This window comes from Centropristis striata, chromosome 14, assembly GCF_030273125.1.
Source record: "Centropristis striata isolate RG_2023a ecotype Rhode Island chromosome 14, C.striata_1.0, whole genome shotgun sequence".
NCBI classification, from domain to species: Eukaryota; Metazoa; Chordata; class Actinopteri; order Perciformes; family Serranidae; genus Centropristis; species Centropristis striata.
In genome coordinates, this window is record NC_081530.1 from 17,234,762 (window position 1) to 17,258,951 (window position 24,190).

The 24,190-nt window shown below is 40.9% G+C and overlaps 1 protein-coding gene across 1 annotated transcript in view; it reads right to left on the reverse strand.

The window, feature by feature from the left end:
- nudcd1 (NudC domain containing 1) overlaps positions 1-24,115 on the reverse strand; it is a 79,272-nt gene extending 55,157 nt beyond the window's left edge. The window contains exons 1-4 of the mRNA XM_059349929.1: positions 23,805-24,115; positions 21,001-21,155; positions 10,934-11,122; positions 2,633-2,816 (exon numbers count right to left, since the gene is read on the reverse strand). Of these exons, the coding sequence (XP_059205912.1) occupies positions 2,633-2,816; positions 10,934-11,122; positions 21,001-21,155; positions 23,805-23,919 (643 nt within the window). The 5' untranslated portion in view covers positions 23,920-24,115. The remainder of the gene's footprint in view (positions 1-2,632; positions 2,817-10,933; positions 11,123-21,000; positions 21,156-23,804) is intronic.
- Between the last annotated feature and the right edge of the window lie 75 nt (positions 24,116-24,190).

The window sequence follows — 24,190 nt, forward strand, 5'->3', positions numbered from 1 at the left end:
CAACGTTGTGAGTTTCAGCGCCGTCAAAATGAAATATGGTGCTTTTTCAGTCCGTTTTAGCTTGTCGTTGTGTATTTTTTTAAATATGTAATATTAACTTTTAAAACTTAAATGACTCTGTCCTTATTTGGGTTTAACTCTGATGATAAAAAAGAGCCAGCCAACACAGACCAAGCTTCTATTTGGGCAATTTTTGTCATTTTCTTCTCGAATTCTACCTCGGAAGAATAACAGAGAGCAACTGAACACAAATACGTTCATATATACTGTATAACTCCATAATGTCAGAAAGGTATGACAGCATGAAAAAAACGGATACTGCCCAAACCTAATACTGAAGATTAAGATTAAAGCTGAAGCTAATAACTCATTTTAATCATCTTTAAGTCCAAATTTGTCTAAAAATAAATATTAATACAATTTAGAGAGTTTTACATATAAGAAGCTGAAACCAGCAAATATGTTTTTGCATACTTGCATATATTTCCTGACCAGTTACTCATCAATTAATCAGCCCTTTATCTTGGTTTTATTTAAGTTGTTTTAAGCATTTATAGCTTAGTCTTACTGAATCTCACTATTCAATGTCTCCCAACCACAGATGGACGATCTCATCTAAATCTAAATAATCTAGAAACAGATGAACGGATCTAATACTGTCTCTGTATAAGTTGTTTATTTTATCACTTTTTTTAAAAGCTTGTTGGCTTCAAATGATTTTGTGTCACCACCATTTCTTCTAATTATCTGAAGTTCAACTAAATAAAATATAGATTTTGAGTGGGAAGCCAAAAAAAACCCCAAAAGACCAGACTCTCTTGATGTTGCTGTCACAACAGATTGGACAGCTGCTGGCACTCCAAAACAATTTTCTATCTTATACCTGCAACCAACAACTCATAACACTTCATACAAACATCCACAGAGCCTCTTGTGAACTCGGTGTCACGGGACGGGAGAAGCCTTTAATATGATGCAGGCATTATTTGTTTTTCATGTTAGCAAATATGGCATAAATCCTCCTTTAAGAACACTACACAGGCATATTGAAAATGCTAATACTTGTATTAATCCTTTTGTTGTCTTAACTTCCTGTATACACCACTTGTCCTAAGGGTCAAAAAGGGTCACTAAACCTCTTAAATAAAACCGATTGATTGAATTTTAAAACTCAAATCTATTTTGCATGAAGAAACAACCTGTCAGTCATCACAAACCTTGTGAATATATAGGGTTTACCCTATATACAGTGCAGAAAAACTGGATTTCATCAGTGGAATCTACTAGTTTTTATTACAGCACTTCTGTAATTTTTGGTTTACTGTTTTACCAAAGGGGTTTATTTTTATTATTTTTATTGCTAAAGATACTGCATAGGTATAAACATATTTTTTTAGCAAGCTTGCATGAATATGTGCCCGCATGCATGCTTGCTTATTATGGTTTTTGTAGTATGAAAATGATTTAATAGCTGCCTAAGACGAGATTTGTACCCTGTTGGTGTGCAGCTTTCATGGAAATATTAACAAAGGCAATGTTTTACTTTTTCTCATGTTGGGGTCATTCTAGATAAAGTTATTTAATTTCAAGTTGAAAAAAGAGCATTGAAGGGGGTTTCCTCTGCTGTTAAACATAGTGGCGGGTCATTTTTCTCCCCTAAGACAACACAAGGGTTAAAATATATTGTTTGACAAAGTTGATTTTGGAGACTAATAGAGTCAGGGAAAAAAATTATGAGACCACCCTTGTTTTGTTCAATTTATTGTTCATTTTAATGCCTGGTAGAACTAAAGGTACATTTGTTTGGACAAATATTATGATAACAACAAAAGAGTTTAATTGAAGAGCTGATGTCTAGACATTTTCCATGGTTTGAAAATGATTTTGTTTATTATCAAGAAAACCATGGAAAATGGCTAGATATTAAACTATGACCTATTTTTGTTGTTATCATTATATTTGTCCAAACAAATGTACCTTTAGTTGTAACAGGCATTAAAATTAACAATACATTGAAGAAAACAAGGGTGGTCTAAACATTTTTCCATGACTGTAGTCCCCTCAAATAATGCTGTATAATAAAAAGGTAAAGCTAGATTAAAAGTGAACAGCAGACAGAGCTGATAATCACTAACAAAATGTAGATTTAGTCAAACCTGGAGACACTAAACAAACAACAAAAGATTACTCCACAGCTCGCAGATATCAGAGAGATGCATCTTTAAATCCAACTTAATGAGGAAGCGACTCTCCAGAGGCTGCTGGGTTTTTTTGTCTATACGATCTTTGAATCATTAGTTAGTGTGTTGTTGTTTTTTCTTTTTCAGCAAGAGCCAAGAACTTTAATGAAAATTCTTCTTGCCAATGTTTGCTTTAGAGTACACTAATCTCATCTGGGACATAATAATTAAACTGCATTAATGGCAGACCATGACTAACTTCCTAGTGTGGTTTAATTAACAAGGATTTCTGTCGTCTGCTGGGTTGAATGCTGTAAAAAGGGAACATGGAAATGAAATAAGCTTGAAATGTAAATCCTAATTCAGACCTAATTATATATGACATGCTTGTCTTCTCTTGTTCGACTTCATGCTCAATTACTAAAATTATGATAAGCCAGTACACCACCCACCATGTCCCGCAGTGTTGGCGACTGTGATCCATTCCAGAGACACCGAGTATCCACTTCCTTTGGTTTCCTGTGGGTCTTTCTGGATGCGGAGCAGCAGGACCTCCATGGTGTGGACTTTATCCAGGACATGTGAGATGCTGTGGAGGATGGTGAAAGGCTCCCCCATGTCTTCAGTGAACAGTGGCTACGGGGACAGAACCAACAAATACATAAATACATTTGAACAGTTAACAGTGGGCAAATCTATTAGCTGGCACTAGGGATGGGCATTTGGAAGAAACCTGCCAACTCGATTATCTATAATGATCAATTAATCGCTACATGCATACATGGGCAAAATAAAAGATATATAAGTAAGTAAGTAAAGTTTATTTATATAGCACCTTTCACAGATAAAATCACAAAGTGCTTTACAGAAGATAAAAAGAAAGAAATAAGATAGGAGAGCATAAGACAATTAAAACACAGTTAAAACACAACTTAAACACAATTAACAATTAACACAGTACCATGCAAAAACCTGTTTTAATTACGGATGCTTTTATTTTGAAAAGACGAGAAGAAACTTCCTGTTGATCGTTAAACCAACTAACGTGAGATTAAACTGTAAAGATAACGTCAAGGAGTTTATGTTTTAGCCCCCGAAGAGGCATGAGGTTAGTTTTCACAGCAATCTTGCATATTTAACTGTGTTTTGTGTTTAAATAAGTTTTGGATAAAATTAAATTTAGTAGTTCATGCTAGCAAGGTTTGATACAGTAAGCTATTTTTGCTCAAATTACTACTCTTGTATTTCTGTGTGTTTTATAATTGTTATTGCAACTTTCAGTTTGTAAACTGTAGCTTTATCCAACTTCATTCTCAGCTCATTGGCTTATTGACGTACGGCTGCAGAACTAAACAACGCTCAGCCGTGTTTCAGTTCAGTGATACTGATACGCATCATCGCGTCATAGATCAAATTAAAAAATACACAGATCGATTCAAAATTTCATGTGATCGACTAAATTCTTAATGACCATTAATCGAATATCAATGAGTTATTCCCATCCCTAGCTGGCACCAATGTTAATGTAATGAATCTAACGTTTTCATGCGAGTAGAAGCGAGATTTGGTTATCTGCGACACAGTAATATAAAATAAATGGAGATTCATACCCAGTCAGCCGCATACAGAACCACTGAATGCAGCTGAATGAATTGGTGCATATTGATCTCCAATAATAACCAAAAGTAATTAATGAGCATTTGCCAATTTATTTCTCTTTGAGGATGTAGTGGACTCAGTTTTAAGGCTACCAAGTAAGGGTGGGCAATATGGCCCTAAAAGAATATCACGGTATTTCAGAGTATTTATGCGATAACAACATTCTTGACGATATTACAAAATACTGAAAAATAGAGAAAATGATTATTTTTTTAGTCTGTATAAATAAATAAAAATCGTACAACAACAACAAAAAAATCAACCATAAATCTAAAATGTAGTGTAAAGTGCAAATCTCAACAGTTGCCAAATACAAAATAATTTACTCTTGACTCTTGAGTATTAGTAAATAATAAAAATAACCATCTTGGGGGTAAAAAAGTAGGAATGTTGCAAATATCGTGCTATGCATTTTTTTACTCATATAAAAAATATACCAGTATTATCGATGCAAACAATACGATATGGCACACCCCCCCACTACCAAGTCATGATATCTTGTCAGGTAGATTGTCGTGGATTTTTGACCATTTTTATTGATTCTCAACTAACAAAATTTAGCAACAAATCTGTGTGACAAATGGGATTAACCCAAAAATTGCTGCAAAAAACAGCATGTTCTGAACCTTTATAATCAATTCATATTTATTGACTTATTAATTTTTATTACAGATCTATGACTAGAACAACTAAATACACTGCCTCTCAAATAAGTAGTTAGTATAATAATTCTATGTGGCTTCCACTGTTGACCTGCTGTCCCCCCCTAAAAAACCTATCAATTCTCTAAAGCTGCTTTTTTATGTTGAATATCACTGTAAATTGAATATCTGAAGTTTTGCACAAAAGCAGGAAAAAAATCTATTAAAACTTCGACAGATAAACAAATAATGAAGACAATCAGTATTTGCAGCACTTCTGATTTGAAAGGCTCAGAGCAATTCTGTTTTCACCTTGAAAACCTGTTTTACTTTGCTTTATTCAGAGACAGGAAGCTTGTTCCTTTTGAAATGAATAGAAGAAGAAAAACAGGCTACTTAGCATGAGTAACGGTGACTGATCACCGTGTCAGAGGAGTGGTCCACCTCACCTACAATAAGGACCACTGCCATTAACACCACACTGACTTTATAAAGTTAAATAGAAAATGTTTTAGAAAATAAAACTTGTCTCTTCAAGGAATAAAGGGCTGAGGTGCTATCACACAAATTAAATACATTTAATGAGCTCATTTGACCTACAGATGAGCTATATCCTGTGAGATGGAGTAATGCTTACAGAGAACAGTAAATATAGGCCAGATGCAACTGAGTGATAAATAGCATTCAAATACAAATAGACAAACTTTTTAGCTTCCCACGCTGTGAACCCCTATTTTAAGTTTTCACCCTCAAGAAGACCAGCAAGTCGTTCCTTCCAAATACCGAATGCACAGCCTCCTTTAAAGAAGTGTGAAAGACAGGGGCATCACAACTCTGTATACTTATCGACTCTTCCAGCTGCGTCTGTTTATTAAAGTCATGTTTGTTGATCTTATATCTGTCTTCAATCATATTTTTAATATAGGCTGCGTTTAGTGTAGCCAAAGACACCTCTGTGGATATTAAAGCGAGACACTGTTTTTTTCTTGCAATGGTCAATTTTGAGGTTTTTGGCTATTTTTCTCCCATTACACATCTTCTTTTAGAATAGTGGAAAGAAAACATCCAAAACAAACATTTAGGTGTATATTTTACTATATTCGCGCCTGTTGATTTCTCATAAATTCACTAAAAGTTCTCATTTTATTGCAGCTTGTAGTAGTATGAACCTTGTCATCACAGAATTGTTAGAAAGCTCCAACTCTCCTGCACAATATTATGTGTTCTACATGTTCTATATTGTTGTTGCTGTGAATTAGATTCAATATTATGTCTTCAAGTAGTAAGTACCATTAAGAATGTATAAAAACCTTTAAAGGCCGTTTTCTCAAAATTAGTGTTTTTCTCATTAATCTCAACTTCAGCTCCACTTACAGACACCAAACTCACCATTTTCCCCCCTAAATTATATTCTGAAGGTTTTCACAGAGAAGTTTGTCTATATATCATTCATAACCTGATTTATAGAACATTTTGCTCCTAAAAACATGATGGAAATGTATTTTCTGTATGGCTTTTAACAGATTTATGAATTGATAAAAAGGAGATTTACTTCTTTAAAAAAAAACCTTTTAATCTAATTTATCAACAAAATAAAATAATTACTTTGAGATTTGTTTTGTCCAATGATCAGATTCATGTCCTGGAAATATATGCAAATTAGTGCATATTATATGAGTTGACACCTCATTTGCATATATAAACATAACATTTCAGAAAACTTGTAATGCAAAAAAATATTGTCTTAATGTAAATAAACTGGGGAAGCTTAGAGGTGATATCTATCGTTAAAAAAAATGACCCGGTTCACCTGTAGTGTCTCCCCTTAAGGATTCTAACTAAAAACTAAAAACTGTGAAGTTATTGCTGCCAAAGGAGGTTCGACTAGTTATTTAATTTAAGGGTTCACTTACTTTTTTTACCAGCACTATGAAGTTTAATGGATATGTTCATTAAAAATATGAAATATTATAATTGTTTGTGTGGTATTAGGTTAGGCCCACTGTGTTTGTGTGTACTTGGGATGCAGATTTTAAGACATTTTAAGACAATTTAAGGCAGAAAACTAGGTAATTTCAAAGGGTTCACTAACTTTTTTTTATCTGTAATCAAATAAAACTATTAAAATATTCATTATTATTATGACGCACCACCTCTACTGTATATTATATGCGAGAAGAGAGCTTGATTTATTAACCTAACCCAAATGTAACATACTATAAGACTTGAGGAGATTAAAGATATTGTTGAATGTTAATATAAAGTTTAGAATAGCCTTTAATTCCATTACAAAAATGAGGATTTATCCCTGCATTATCCTTCTATGCTTCAATAAAAGGCCACAGCATTAACTGTTTGCGTCAGCTGGCTTTAAACGGTCTAAACTGTGCATCAGTGAGGAGATATTTGTCCTTATTATATCAATAACATGCTAATTCAAACTAGTATTTCTAAATCAGTGTCCACAGTTGTCTGGTTGAAGGAGGTGATGTGATGCAGAGATGCTCGACTTCCGTGCGACTGCATAAAGATTTCTGGTTCATGAGTCTATTTATTACCGGTGTCTTCATAACACACACGCACACACACACACGCACACACGCACACGCACACACACACGCACACACACACACACACACACACACACACACACACACACACACACACACACACACACACACACACAAACACAAACACACACACACACACAGCCTACAGTGAAAGATTCAATACGGCTTGGCAGGGATCCCTGAGTGCTGAAACTTAAAATTAGAACATTGGAAGTTACTGACTCGAGGGCTCAATTCTTCATTACAAATTCCACTCTTGAACTTTGCTTTCAGAAGTGCATCAAGTGTGCTTGTTCAGAGAGCGAGCTCTCATTTGTAGCCAGTCCCAAATGCAGCCTGTTAACAGGATAAAGTGCACAAAGACTCGTCTTATCAAAGACAGCGGCTAAGCTTTATGAACACAGAAACGGCTTCTGAAGCTTTAATTTGCATAACTTTTTTTTTTTTTAAATCCTTCTTTTGACGAGTTTATATACTGAACAACAGGACAGGTCACAATGCAAGAGCACATTAAAAGGGCTGCACACCCTCTGAATCTCCAAATATTATGTAACCACACAAAGACAAATTTTCGGCTTTTGATTTGGACAACTGAAATTAAAAGCTTATTTTGATGGGTTAACAATTCAGTATAGAAATCGTGAAAACCTCTACGAAACAACCTACTCTTGGTTGCTTGGGTCCGTTAGTTCTATAACTGATTTTTCTTGATTCAATGTCTCTATGGTTTATATTAATACTTCTCCCTTCAAATACACAATATGTACAGTTCTTTAAAGGTGCCAATATTGCAAAAAGTGAGATACCCACGTCTTTTAATTATCAAGCAGGTCTAGGTGCTATATAAATACTGTTATACTGTTCATTTGGTTCGTCCGAATCAGAGTGAGATTTATATATTTGGTTGACTTTGTATTTAGTCTGGTTTTCTTTGACAGTGCATTAAAAAAAGATTTGCAGAGGGCGTGTATGAAGGTGGAAGGCTGGAAATATCTAAGCACTATTATTTCTTAATGGTTGGAAAGTTGGTGGTGGAAATTGCAAACACAGAAATAAACAAAGCAACACGGAGCCGATTGAAATACTGCTGTCGAAGTTTGTTTTCACCTCAACTTTGCACTGATCTATTGTGCACATGAATCCTTTCTCCTCCAATTATTTTATAAACGTCATGCTTTTGTGGATTTTATTCACCATTGAACCACACCAGAGTTCGATTAGAAACCGTGCCTTTAAACGAGCTGCCAGGACTTCTGTAAGGTTGTGATGTCACAACTACAGGTGCTGGTCATATAATTAGAATATCATGAAAAAGTTGATTTATTTCAGTAATTCCATTCATAAAGTGAAACGTGTATAATGATATATTTCTGTGTCTATGTGGAATGAATGTAGGCTATGCATTATACAAGTTTTACTTTTTGAATGGAATTACTGAAATAAATCAACTTTTTCATGATATTCTAATTATATGACCAGCACCTGTACATATGGGTAGAAAGTTCTGCTACGTTGTTGTGACAGTCATTCTCAAGCTGCTATGACAGTGCAGAGATGCTGAGAGTTCAAATGTGAAAGACCCGGAAACACCGACCAATCACACCGGACTTATTTGGAAGGGAGGGGCTTAAAGAGACAGGTGCTAAAACTGAGCGTTTTGGATGGAGGATGAATAAAGGTGTATTCAGACAGACAGTAAGAAAAATGACAGTGTTTTTTTTAGCTATTAATGCATGTAAACATGTTCAACTTCTCAGGTCTGAACATAAAAATTAACATAATATCCCCCTTTAAAATGTGCACACAGTACTAGAGTAATAAACTATTTATTCTTTATTTTCTGGAATAGGAATCTACTGCATCGTACATGTCAGGTTAAATAAAACCAGTCTGGCGATATTCTTTATTTGTCTTAAGAGACTTAAACCAACAACCATTCGATTGTCTGTTTTTCAGTATTTTTCTGAACAAAACGACTCAATGAGGAATAAATATGCATTTGGTGAGGACTATTTTCTACCACAAATTAATATAAATCTCAGTATGTCGGATGGATTTATATAACCAACAGGGCCTGTGTTCATCATACTGACTAAACATCTCTACAGCAGTGTGGCTCAGTGATGTATTTTTAATCTTTTCTGGATAACAATGGAGCACTATGGCACGGGGAATTAAGTGATTTAAGCTTTGGATACACAGACAGATGCCTATCAAGACGTTCTTCTCCCAGACAGCGAAGATTTTTAGAAATGAAACAACTATCAAACGCTGGCTTGTCACCAGCTAAAGTGTCTGCTGGCATAAACAAACTTATTTGTCACTGTCAGGATGAATTACCTTTTTATTAAACTAGTAACGCTCCTGTGGGACCTTGATGGTGTTATTTAGTGACTCAAATATTATATCACCAGTTGTTGGGATATCTGACATAAGACACTCACTTTCATGACATTCAAAACATCACTTATCTGGCCCAAAGTTGGCTTCGTTTTTTGTGGACAACTCATCCATTGAGTGGCATTATTAAAAGTAAAAATGATAATTAACTGTTGTGTCAAACCAAAAAAGCTGATGAACAATTTATTAAAGTGGTGCATGGTGACATATCTCCTTTTCAACAATATATATATAAATATAAATGAGATACAATATGCAGGATTCCTGCTTAGCTCAATGCATATTTTGTCAAATAGTTCATGTCAATTTTAGACTGATTTTAGACTAATTCATGGAGATAGTCAGGGCTTTAGTACAAAGTAATTATGTTCATCTTTGTTGCTGCTATTCCATTTAGTCACCAATACAAATCAATAAAGAGTCATGGATTAGTTGCTGTCCTTTTACCGTCACACTGACTGCTAGATTGCATTGAAACCAGGGTTACAAAGTTGGAAACTTTCCATGCGAATAAACTGGGAAATAATTCAATTGAAGGTTGACCTAATAAATATAGTTGGGGATATATACTTTATACGAGGAAATCCGGTCGGTTGAGTCAGTGATTCTCTTTTAAATCTCTTCTTAAAACATACTTTCATCAGAGAGCCTTTCCTGATTTTACCTGAACTTTACCTTCCCTTGAACTGTCTTTTAATTGCACAGAACTATGTCATTTTCTAACATTATTTTTATCTGTTTTTTTATGTCTGTTTTTAACTTGTCTTTGTAAAGCACTTTGTAACATGCGTTTTGAAAAGTGCTCTTTGAATAAAGATTATTATTATTATTATTATTTAGCATAATCTTGACTAAAACAACAAGATTTAGCAGTAGGGTGAGTATGTTCATGTTGTTCAATAAAATAATTAAAACTTGATAAAGTTCTACTTATAAATAAATCCGTCAAATGTTTTTCTTAATTGTATTTTGCATGGATGTCTGCCTAGGGCAAAACAAAACGTTTATATTCATGTTTGGATATGATACAGTTTCAGTTAATTTCCAGTTAATTCCCATTAATTTCTACAAATTTCCATAATTCCCATGGAAATTTTATGATTTGGAATATTTCCAAAATTCCCCAGCTTTACTTCCCATGGAAAGTTTCTGGAAATTTACCCGAAATGTTCCACCCCTTCACTGAACATCTTTTTCACTGAAATATACCTTTAAAAATGCCTTTTTAGAATAATTCTTTATGAGACATAGTTTGGAAAACATACAATTGGTTTACCGATTCTGAAAGCTGAAGATCTCATGTTTTCAAAAAGTATAACATTTGTATCTTCTATAAATAGATGACTATAATGTATCTAAGTATGTTTGGGGCTGTGTGAATCCTAACAATTTCAAAGAAAGCTAAAACGTGGAAAGCACAAAACATAATTTGAGTATGTGTTTGTGTATAGCTTAAAGCATTAAACTCGGCTGTTACACTTACTTCCCACTTCATATTGGAGCTGCCCTCTCCCCTCTTGCCGGTGCGGAGAAGGTAGAGTCGGCCGGCACCGTCAGCGAGGGCCGCCCAAGTCGCCGAGGTGAGGCTGAGGGACGCGCAGAGACGATCCTCACGCTCGCTGGAGTCAGCGGTCACACGGTAGACCTCTCTGGGCTTCCCCAGGGCCGTGTCCTGGAGAGACAATACAGCAGAGCCATCAGCGTTAGCAAAACACACAGATACTACAGTTACTGCATCAATCTGACCTTTGATTCATGGTTTTATACAGGGTTCATACACTTTTTCAGTGGTCAAATTCAAGCACTTTCAAGGTCCATTTTCAAGCTTTTCCAGTACCTTACAACAGTTGTAAATGGCATGTTTTAGATGAGTACTTCGATACTAAAAGGGGTAATTTCACTTAACCATACCACCAGCAATGATACTACACTTTTACCAACTAAAAGTAGTTCTCTTTCATAATATTTCGTTCGATGTCTCACTATCACTATGGGATGCACGCCCCCGCTGCAGACCTCAGAAGCATTAATCTCAATACGCCAATCCTGATTGGCTGGTAAACGTGTCCGTCCGTCCGCCCGCGGTAGTCCCACCTCCTATAAGTACCGCCTGCGGACGGGAACACGTCATTCAAACACCTCTTCTCACCCGGAGCATATCTTGCGTCCAAGGCTGGCTAGCTTAACTGTCTGTAGACGGATCTTATTTAGCTTCTGTCGCCGGGCGCTAGCTAGTTTTTTGGACATTTTATTTGCTTCGTCGATCATACCAGATCGATTTCAGTGCTTCCTAGCCCCACCACGGTTTGGTCAGCACTGTCCTCGGCGCCACACCAGGCAGCTCGAGTACCGAGTGTCGGCACACCAGCCGGTCCCTCGGTGCAATTAGCGTTAGCACACCAGCTAACCATCCTCGACTCCCTGCCTGCACACCAGCTCGCACGGAATGGAGGTGAATACCCCTCACACCAGAGGGCACAGAGACTCAGCGGCCCGCTCGTGCCGCTGTGGGAACAAGATTGCGAGCAGGGATCCACACCAGGTCTGCTCGGGCTGCCTAGGGCTGGAACACGCCCGGCTAGCTATCGACGTCCCCGGCTCGTGTCAACACTGCGCGGTGCTCACGGTCAAGAGTCTCCGCCGACGGCTAGCCCGCCAGGCTAGCTTGTCTGGATTCGACCCCTATCTCCCATCCGACGGCGCCGCCGGAGACGGAGAGGAAACGGGGGTCGCTGCGGTGGCGGTACCGGAGGCTTGTGCCAGCTGGGGCTCCCAGGCTGACCTCGCCACGGTCTCCCCGCAGGAGGAAGACGTCCTGGAATTGGACTATGGGGACGATGATGACTGCGCCTCTGAACTCCTCATATCAGAGGATGAAGAAGAGGACGACGTCTTCATCACTCCGGCCGGGGCTGCAAAGCCCGCGGTCTCCGTTGCCTTTCGGGATGGAGATGAGAGTAGCTTACCAGCCTCTCCCCTCCCCAGCTCGGACATGCTCGACGTGTGCAAACGCGCTGCTGCCCGGCTGGCCATCCCCTGGCCTGCTGTCGTAGCTGAGACCACCAGGTCCCGCTACGAGGGGAAGAAATTGCCCCTGGCCAGGAGCGCGACAAGGCAACTTCTCCCCGTCTTCCCAGAACTGCTGGATGAGGTGGCGCGCTCGTGGAAAGACCGCCCCTACAGCAGCAGGAGCCCGGTCCCCGGTGCCTCGTCCCTCGACTGTGAAGCGATGGAGAGCCTGGGCCTGCTCCGTATGCCTCCGATGGAGCCACTCGTCGCGGCGCACCTCCACCCGCGGCTGTCAGCGTTGTCCTCCCGGAGCCCCAGCCTGCCGTCTAAGTCGGACCGTTTTCAGTCAGCCCTGACTGAAAAGGCCTACAAGGCAGCTGCGCTTTCGGCCAGAGCGCTCAATGTCCTCTCCCTGCTCACGGCCTACCAAGCTGAGTTGTGTGAGGATTTTGTGCAAACTCAGGACCCGGCTGCGTGGGAGGAGATCCCGGTCATTACCGACCTGTGTCTCCGTGTCCAACGCTGCGCGGTCCAGGCCACGGGGAAAGCGATGGGGACCATGGTCCTGCAGGAACGGGCGCGGTGGCTCAACCTCGCCAACCTGTCGGACAGGGAGAAGGACGACGTCCTGGACATGCCCATTGTCCCGGAGGGGATTTTTGGCTCCGCGTTGGCCTCAATGCAACGGCGGTGTAAAGCCAAAAAGAAGGAGGATGAGGCTCTTCAGCTCTGCCTCCCCCGTAAGCCCCCTGCGCCCTCTCCACCTGCGCAGCGTAAAACCTTCGCACAGGCTGCTTCCCAGGTTTCACGGTTTAAAGTGCCTAAGCAGCCAAGACCCCAGCCTGCGCCGCCTTCCCAGCCAGGTCGGCCCAGCTGGCCCAGAAAACCCTCGGTCCCGGCCGCGGCTTCGCCGGCCGCGGCTTCGCCGGCCCCGCCCGCGCAAGCTACCGGCCAGGCCAGGAAAAAGAAGAGAGCGGCCTGACCGCCCCTCTCTCCACCGGTGATGCAGCTGGACGTTCCCCGTTCTCCAGCCCCACCTGTTCGGCTTTTCAGCGTGTGCCCGGGGGCCCCCCACGCCCCCGCCTCCCAGCCGCCACGGCCTGCGCCAGAGCGAGCCGGGAGAGATGGACGTTTGACGGCGGAGAGTTCATCGGTTGCCCCTGTCTTACGTCCACAAGCACGCACACACACACACATTTTTTCAAAGAAAATAAAGTGTGTCCCGCTGCCGCATCCAGGCCGAGTGCCGAGGGCGCAGCTAATAAAAGCCAAAAGAATCACAATGAGCAGCGCGGTGGCAACGCTCGCTGTTCCCCTTCGGGTAAAAGCCGAGGCGGGGACGGCGGGGCCGCCGCGCTGCCCACCCGGACGGCCGTCCACTGTGCCGTCCGGGTGCCGTGCCACTGTTCCACCACAGGAGGCCGCCACCGCACCGCGGCTGGGGCCTCTCGTGGTGGAGGGGCTGCGGTGCGGGACCACTCTCTCCCTCAGGTGGGAGAGATGGGCCGCACTCGCAGCTCCGCCCTGGGTGTTGAGGACGATTTCGCGGGGTTACAGGTTGCAGTTCGCCGCCGTTCCTCCGCGATTCGCCGGTATAATACACTCTCAGGCTCGGGGGGAGTCAGCTCGTGTTTTGCAGGAGGAAATCCTCTCGCTGTTAAACAAAAGAGCAATTTGTGTCGTTCCCCCCGCACAGTGTCAGAGCGGTTTTTACTCCAGGTATTTTCTGGTTCCCAAACGGGGGGGGACCGGTATTCGCCCTATCCTGGATTTACGTGCTCTGAACAAATTTCTCAGGAAATACAAATTCAGGATGCTTACACACGCATCCCTGTTGCGCCTTGTGCGGCAGAACGATTGGTTCACTTCTGTCGATCTGAAAGACGCGTATTTCCACGTCCCGATCTATCCTCCCCACAGAAAGTATCTGAGGTTCGCTTTCCAGGGGATCTGCTACGAGTATCGCGTACTTCCCTTCGGCCTGTCTTTAAGCCCGAGGGTGTTTGTGCGGTGCACGGAAGCGGCGATAGCCCCGCTGAGACGGCAGGGCATCCGCCTGGCCACGTATCTGGACGACTGGTTGCTGCTGGCACAGTCGGAACGGGAGGCCAGAGCGCACACGCGTATTCTCATGCAACACCTGGTGGATCTGGGTTTCGTGATAAACGCGGAAAAGAGCGTGCTGTCCCCGGCGCAGGAGATAATCTTTCTGGGATTATCCCTGGACTCGGTGTCTTTCACGGCGCGCCTCTCGGCGGAGCGTGTGAGGGTCTTCAGGACATGTCTCGCGCTTTTTCGTCCGGGGAAATCTGTTCGATTCAGGTTGTGTCTTCGGTTACTCGGGTTGATGGCGTCGGCCATTCTCGTAGTCCGTCTCGGTCGCCTCCACATGAGGGAATTCCAGCTGTGGGTGGCCTCATGTGGGCTGGACCCCGTGCGTCATGGCGCACGGATGGTGCCGGTCACGCCGGGGTGCGCCAGGTCGCTGCGCCACTGGCGAGTCCCGTCCTTTCTGACCCGCGGGGTACCCATGGGCTCCGTTCTGTCCAGGAAGGTGGTCACTACGGACGCCAGCCTGACGGGATGGGGCGGGATTCACGAGGGCCGGTCTGTGAGGGGCGTCTGGAGTGTGGGCCTCCAGCGGTCTCACATAAATTTTCTGGAGCTTTCAGCGGTGTTCCTCTCCCTGAAACATTTTCTTCCGTCTCTCATGGGTCATCATGTCCTGGTGAGGACGGACAATACGACGACGGTGGCGTATATCAACCGTCAGGGGGGTTTACGCTCCCGTCAGCTGCACATGTTGGCACGCAGACTGATCCTGTGGAGCTGCGGTCGTCTCCTCTCCCTGAGAGCGACGCATGTTCCGGGAGTCCTGAACACGGGCGCGGACCTGTTGTCCAGGGGCGCGCCAGTGTACGGGGAATGGACTGGAGCAGTGTGTGTGGAGCAGTTGTGGTCCCGTTACGGTCGGGCCGCGGTGGATCTGTTCGCGTCGCGAGAGAACGCGCAGTGCGCGCTGTTTTACTCTCTGCGCGGCGTGGATGCTCCCCTCGGCATAGACGCGTTAGCGCACGCCTGGCCGCACGAGCTTCTTTATGCGTTCCCTCCCCTGGCCTTGATACCCCCCACTCTGTCCAGAGTGAGGGAGCACGGCCACGCGCTGATTCTGGTAGCTCCGCATTGGCCTGCGATGCATTGGCTGGCGGAGATATATCGGTTGCTGTGCACCCAACCCTGGCAGCTCCCGCTGCGCAGGGACCTGCTGTCGCAAGGGGGGGGGATGGTCTTCCATCCGCACCCGGAGCGCCTGGCGCTCTGGGCTTGGCCCCTGAGTGGCTCAATCTGTCAGCTGGGGGTCTCTCACAGCGAGTGATTTCCACTATTCAGAGTGCTCGAGCCGCCTCCACTAGGTCTCTGTATGACTGCAAGTGGAGGGTGTTTGAGGAGTGGTGCCACAGAAACGGCCACGTTCCTCTTCAGTGTCCGGTGGGGGTGATTTTGTCATTCTTGCAGGACCTGATTGACAATCGGAAGGCTTTCTCCACGGTTAAGGTGTACTTGGCGGCTGTTGCCGCGTGCCACGTGGGGTTTGGGAAGCTGACGGTGGGCCAGCACCCGCTCGTTTGCCGTTTTATGAAGGGGGCGCGCAGGCTTCTCCCTGTGTCCAGGCCGCTGGTGCCGCCTTGGGACCTGGCTGTGGTTTTGGAGGGGCTCAAGGGCCCTCCGTTTGAACCACTGGAGGGGGCCGACTTGAAACACGTGTCTCTCAAGGCGGTGTTGTTACTGGCTCTGGCTTCGGCGAAGCGGGTTAGTGACATTCATGCGCTCTCGGTGCACCCGTCGTGCACTCAGTTCTTCCCGGGGGATGTGAGGATGACCTTGAGGCCCAACCCGGCTTTTGTGCCTAAGGTGGTGGGCTCATGTTCTCCTATTGACCTTGTGGCCTTTGCTGCCTCATCTGGTGAGCTGCGGTCGCATGCGTTATGTCCAGTCCGTGCTGTGCGCACCTATGTGGATAGGACTGGGGGGTTCAGGAGGAGCGATCAGCTGTTCGTCTCCTGGGCTAGTCCTCATAGAGGGAAGCTTATTACGAAGCAGCGCCTGTCCCACTGGGTGGTGGAGGCGATTGCTTTGGCCTATGCGGGTCAGGGTTTGCAGCCACCTGTGGGTCTGCGAGCGCACTCGACTCGGGGCGTGGCTACATCCTGGGCCTTGTTCAGGGGAGTGTCTGTTCAGGACATTTGTGCGGCAGCGAGTTGGTCCTCGCCTCTCACTTTTGTCCGCTTTTATATGTTGGACGTCTCCGCTCCTTGCGTGGCAAGCGCGGTGTTGATGTCCTGATTGGAACAGATTGTTTTCCCTGAGGGTTGGTGGACGCTGGATAAGCTTGTCTGGCAATACGGGAGCAACCATATCCCATAGTGAGACATCGAACGAAATATTATGAAAGAGAACTTTAGGTTATTTACATAACCCCGGTTCTCTGAGTAATATGAGTGAGATGTCTCACCAGACAACCCTTCTTGCTTGGGCGGGTGAGAAGAGGTGCTTATCTTGAATGACGTGTTCCCGTCCGCAGGCGGTAATTATAGGAGGTGGGACTACCGCGGGCGGACGGACGGACACGTTTACCAGCCAATCAGGATTGGCGTATTGAGATTAATGCTTCTGAGGTCTGCAGCGGGGGCGTGCATCCCATAGTGATAGTGAGACATCTCACTCATATTACTCAGAGAACCGGGGTTATGTAAATAACCTAAAGTTTGCTAATCTCATAAAACATACTGGTATGGGAATCTAGGGGCTAGGAGCAAAAGTAAGCTCACAAAAATCATCAACTGGCAGCTGGTGGAACTAAACACGACCCAAACTAGAAGTAAAAGCCCCACAAATACTTCAGGACCCCCCACATCCACTAGGAATTAGAAAAACTCCCTTCAGAAAGAAGATTCAGGGTAGAGCAACAAGAAACATCTCAGAAACAAGAAGACGCAGGCGAGACGCAGGCGGAGCAGTCTTCATTTCAGATAGACTATACGCTATTCAGGTTATATACTTTTTTCCATTGAAAATGCTGTTATCTATAGTCAGATTGCAAGAGAAGAGTAACAGTAAGAATTTCAAGCATTTACAAGCACTTTATCCAAAATCCAAGCACTTTTCAAACCTTGAAATTCAACAAATTCAAGCATTTTCAAGGATTTCAAGCACCCGTACGAACCCTGTTTATATCTATGGGTGCACGATTTATATTTTTATGCATTATTTCGATCATTACATTATAGCTGATAAATTATCAGCCAATAATTCAAAGCCAAATTGCTCTACCAAAGCTTATACAAGTATGTTTATGAGGTTTTGATGCACTTTACTATACTGTGTTTTGGTTAGATAGAACTTTATTAAATATTTAACATTGATATACATTACAAACATTGCACAGTCAATTTTATAAATGATAACTGAGAAAATAAAGAATAAATAGAAATAAAATAAATTGAAAAATAAACAGCATTACTGTTCAGTTTCAGTCAAATGCTGAAAAAAAAAATGAATAAATGAGTAGTAGCACCATTTGTAAATCACGGCAAGCAACATTTTCTGCATTATATATCGTATAAAAAAGGCTTCCATAACGGCACATATCGAACAGCATATACACCGATATCAGCCGATCTGTCGGGCTCTAGTGACTAATTTATCAAAGTCGTTTGTGTCTCTTAACTAATAGATTAATTCATAAAAGCATTGGAATAGTAAAAAAAAATGCATTTTGTCTCTATGACTAAGGGAAAAGGTTGTCAAATAATGTAAATTGTGTGATAAATATGGTCTCCCATAAAGTTGGAATAAAATATATTTTTTAACCTCTTTCAATGAAATGATTGTGACAATGTGATTTATTCTTGACAGATAAAGAGTATATCTTCTCAAAACTTTAGTAATCAATCCCTTCCAAACATATCACAATGAAATTGAAACACATTAACAAATTCTTCTTGCTCACCAGGACATGTATGGATGGACACAATGTTTCAGAACAACAGCTCTTGTTTATTTTCTTTAAACTTAAACATTCAAGAGACTCCCAGTTAAACTTTAAAGACATTAAATGGGTAAACATTCAGGTTCTCTCTCCCGAGGTAAACTGTGCAGCATACAAGCATGAGCAAATAAGTGGCACAATATAATATTATAATATTCTTAATATTGTAAACAAAGTGACTTTCATGCACCTCTATACTACCGTCTTTTTTTCCCACTATTTGTTTTCTTTTTGAGATATTATAAATAATCGATAATGTAAAATTGCACATCGTCTAAACCAGTTGTGGAAAAAGTATTCATATCCTTTATTTCAGTAAAAGTACTAATACCACACTGTGAAATTACTCCACTACAAGTTAAAGTCCTGCATTAAAAACTTACTGAAGTAAAAGTACAAAAGTATCAGCATCAAAATGAAGTATCAAAAGTAAAATTACTCATTATGCAGAATAGCCCCACTCAGATTGTTTTATTTATTCTATATATATTATTAGATCATTTGTATTTATGCATTTATGTAAGCAGCGTTTGAATTTTGTAAAGTTAGGCCTCATTTTAACTATGTAATATAGGCCTACTGTTATGAGGTTTAAAATGCATAATAACTTTAACTTTATCATGCTTTTCATGTGAAATCTCAGCCTGAAAAAGTAACTAAACTTGTCAGCTAAATACAGTGGAGTAAAAAGTACAAGACTTGCCTTAAAATATAGTGAAGTAGAAGCATAAAGTTACATAAAATTTAAATATTCAAGTAAAGTACAAGTACCTCAAAACTGTACTTAAGTACAATACTTGAATAAATGTACTTAGTTACATTTCATGGCTGGTCAAAACAACATTAACGATATTATTGTAGACGATATACAGTCATGGAAAAAATTATTAGACTACTCGATTTCTTGTTCATTTTAATGCCTGGTACAACTAAAAGTACATTTGTTTGGACAAATATAATGACAGCAACAAAAATAGATTTAAGAATTTAAGAGCTGATATCTAGACATTTGGAAAATGGCTAGAAATTGAAGAAAAAGGGTGGTCTAATAATTTTTTCCATGACTGTATGTCACCCACTTCTCGTCTGAAAACAAAAGTATTCCAGCTTAATGGGCGACAGTGCATTTGTCTTCCCAGCTCCCAAACTATCACATGGCATTGTTCCATCAGTCCAGCCATGACTCACAAAGACTCAAACAGACAGTTAATAAGAGAGGGCTTTGAACTACGGGGGGAAAAAAGAGAGAAAGGTCACTGCATTGATATTGAAAGGGACACTTGAATCCCATAAGAAAATTAACTTAGCGATTAACATCTAATAAACACAGCAATACTCTTGTTAAAAGGCCACAGAATGAAGAGCTGAGCAGCATGAAAACAACATGGACTCATCAAGGAGAGCTGAAGTTACCAGCTGTCATGTGGACGCCCATGTGGCTCCGTTTCACATGATTCACGACTCTGTTATTAGTAATAGACAGATATGCCACCACATGAGCATCAATTACTCATTGCGTGAAGTAACAGTGTTTCAAAAGGACTGTGCAGCAGCTGCCCTGTTGTTGCCATGGAGCGTGACACTGCGTATTATATCGCTACCTAATGTATGATGCACCTTTGAGATCATTTGCTCCAGCTTCTGTGCCGTTAATGCCCGGCGAGATCCGCCTCTGTACAATGTACCGGGGCCACACTTTCCCTGCAAATGTACGCAAAAAGCCTTCTCAGGGACGATAATTACCATGTGATGGTTGTAATTAGAATTTGAGCAACGCATTTTCATAAAGAGTAATTTACTGAGGCCACTGAAAGCCAGAGATACTGTCTCACAGGATTACAGCCTGATGATCATCATTCGGGCCAGTTCTGACATAAAAAAACACTGATGTGGCACCAATTACCTCTAATCATGGTCAATGATGTCTTCGACATAAAAGGAGTCTGTGCTGAAAAGGTCATTGGGCTGATTTTGCTCCTCGTCTCAGCATCTTAGGTTTTAGGTAACAAACCTGGATCAGCAGCTTGAGTTAATTATGTGATTAACCAAAGACGTACAAGAGCTTCTTCAAAACTTTATCTTCTGTACACTTTTATTCCATCTTCTTCCCATTGTACGAATCAGAACAGAACATTGTTTCTTCTCACTTCCTCTCTAAATGTCTAATTAAGCATCTTAAACAAGATTTAAGACAATTAGTATGAGCCACATTAATACTGCAGCTTGTAAAATGTTAATATTGTGAAGATTTTTTTTTTTCACCTGCCAGAAATGCATCGTGGGCTGATGCTGCTATTACACAAGTATTGAGTCACCACCTGCTGGTGTGTCAGCTGCATTAAAGCCCACCAACGACTCCACTGTCACAACATCTGAATCACAACCGGTTTATCTGACATAAAGAATAATTATACAGCAAATTGGCCTTATTTGGAGATACTGGTGGAAGGATATGTGCAAAAGGAAAAACCAGGAGGATTTAAAAAGCTTACCAGGGTGACAGTGAGACTGAGAACTCTTCCTTTGCAGTCCACGAACAAAACGCTGTCTTCGTACCACGGGTCTAAGTGGAGGTAGTTGTACATGCCAAAAGCACGCATGTGTTCCAGCGTGTACTGAGTGTCCTTCAGCTTCACTTCCTCCACAGCTGCAGCAGAGAGGGAGAGCAAAAAGTTTAAAATAAGGCATAAAAATGAGAGAGCACTCGATCATCTTTGCTTTAAACAGTGTACAAAGCAGATTACCATATCTACTGTTACACAATAAAAAGATACATTTCACCTCTAATAATCTCAGTGTCAGTCAGACTTCCCTTTTTTATTTTGTACATACTATTTTACGGCAGTATTTTACTGTGTTGTAAGTGTTTTCAGGTAACAAGCTACATTAAACATATTATTTATCCATTATTACATTGAAACAAATAAAAATGTTTGTTACGTAAAAGAGGATGGATTTTCAGCATTGTAATATGATGATTACTAATTTTGATTTCCAAGAATTTTCATGTGAAAGTAGCCTACAATAATGTGAAAACATCAATCTAAACTAACTTTATTATAGAGTATTTATTATATATAATTATTATCAGGTTAACACCACTAAGGTCACCATATTATCATTTTAAAATCCAAATAAGACAAGTTTCGGAAGGAGATTACTAGATCTACTGTTACACAATAAAGGGATACAGTTCCCCTCTATTAATCTCAGTATTTTGATGACAAATAGGTGGCAGATGATGAGGCTGGATTTTTTTAAATCATTTTTTGTACACACTATTTTACGGCAGTATTTTACTGCCCGATTTGTGGTTAATACACATAAACTTCCATTAGTGTTTTCACTCATATAATTTCTCGATTATCACCTTGATACAAAGAAAAATGTTTGTAACATAAGACATTTTCAGCACTGTGATATAATGATAATATTGTGATTTCATGTGAAAGTAATGCACTGATACTAGCCTAAAATACTGTGAAAACATCAATCTACACTAACTCTGAGTATTTATTATATATAATTATTGTCAGTTTAACGCCGCACTAGTGTCACCATACAGCCATTTTAAAATCCTAATATTAAGTCTAATATCACCCAGATATGCCCATTGTGCCTGGTGTTGCCTACTTACCTACATGTATCGACTTTTTTAACATATTCATTAGCAATCTCAGTGTCAGTCCAACAGTATTTGGATGATGAATAGGTAGCACATTGCATTTTTTAATCATTTTTGTGTGACTTATTATGTCTAATAAGATTTAAAAGTATCTAAAGAGCTGTTTGCAGACACATTGTTTTAAGACTCTTGAAATGCATTTCTGCAGCTGTGGACAAATTAATGGAAAAACATACCAACAGCAGAACATCCCTTCCAATCAGCCATTTATTATCCAATTACATTTGTCTGCTTGTACCTTTACTTTCATGTCCTGATCCAGAGTTTTTCACTTCTTCACAATTTTGTGTGTGTGTTATATATGGACACGTCAGCGAGCTGTTATACATAAGTGAAGGCAAATGTAATCAAAACAGTGATGCATAAAACTTTTAATATTTAACATTTTTAATATTTAGTTTTTGGGCACCCCAAACTGCTGGCTTTCCTATTTCTATTCCTATATTTTATGAAAAAAATAGTGTTCCAATGTGCCCAAAGGCTAAACATAGTTTAAGAAAAGGGCTGAACAGGAAGCTCAAATAAATATTTGTTATATATGAGCTCATAACATATTAAATATCAAATATATGCATGCATATGCAAGGTGAAAAAATAATAATATGTGGGTAGTTAATACACACAATGTTAGCATTTCATCCCCTTATTTTCCTGACACTGCATATTGATAAAAGTCTGATTTTTCATGTGAGCTAAAATGTTCAACAGCTGGAGTTGCATACAATACAAGTCTCTGTACTATACTTAAAGCCTTGACAGCAGTCAGAATTATTCTCATGGCATTTTTTAATTGTCATACTAAATATATTAGTAATTTAATTGATAATATTTGGGCACAAGAGGGTGTGTGGTGAGCCAAAGGGATTTTTCCACATGAAGGGCATTATAAATCCCTTACTACCACTGCTGCATACAACATGAAGTCATACCTGTATGTTATGTAAACATTGTTGATACGTATTGAATAAAACTAATTATCTTGATAGTTATGTTAAACTTAATGTTCTTATGGACCCTATGAACCCCCTAAAGTAAATGAAAGACCTTTAGCTACTTGGCTAAAGCTAGAGCAGCTTACAGTGTCATTACTTATTACTATATTATGTTGCAATAGCCTTCTATGAAATTAGGAAATCAAGTTAAGTTGAACTTAAGCATGTTAATACATTTGCATTGAACATCATGGTACATTTTATGTTTACCTTGTATACTCTTCTATAATCATGTAACTCTTTTATAATCATGTCTTGTACTACTTAATATATATTATAATCATGTTAATATACATTATACTCATGTTAGGATGAATTACTTCATGTTATTCTCTGTATAAATGCTGTAATGATGTAATTGTGTAATAATTGTTTGATTTAATGTGGACCCCAGGAAGAATAATCTTCATCTCTTTGAAGACTAATGGGGATCCAAAGAATACAATAAACAATACAATTACTTGGCATAACAACAGGACGTTTTAAATTATTAGCAACCAGTATATGATAACAACTAAGCTTGGTTATGTTAGTTTCCAGCTGTGACAGAAGTGAGCTCTCAGTGAGGTATCAGTGCTAAGCTAACACCTGCTAACTGTCCTGTAAGTTAGTTTCTCACCTGCATCCAGCTCAACGTTGTACGTTGGTATGGCGTCCAGAGATAACCTGTAACTCTCAAAGCTGGGGTCCAACAGCTCCCTGTTGACCTTCAGGGAATAATTCGACGCAGCCATGTCTGATAAATATGACAGGCTTGTGTCTGCAAGTTGATGAGAAGCAAGAAGATGATGTTGAAGTGAAGAAGTCACACGTTTCCTGTCTGGGCGCACCCGGAGGCATTTTCACAGCGGACACGAGCTGCCCCGGGTGCTCATGGGAGTTTGAGTTCTTTGAATTTCTGTTGACGAAAATGTTGGTAATTCTTAAATTTAAAAAACAGCAATGATACATTAAGTTGTATTAACAAAGACGCATTCATGTGGAGAAAACGGCGATATCTGGGCG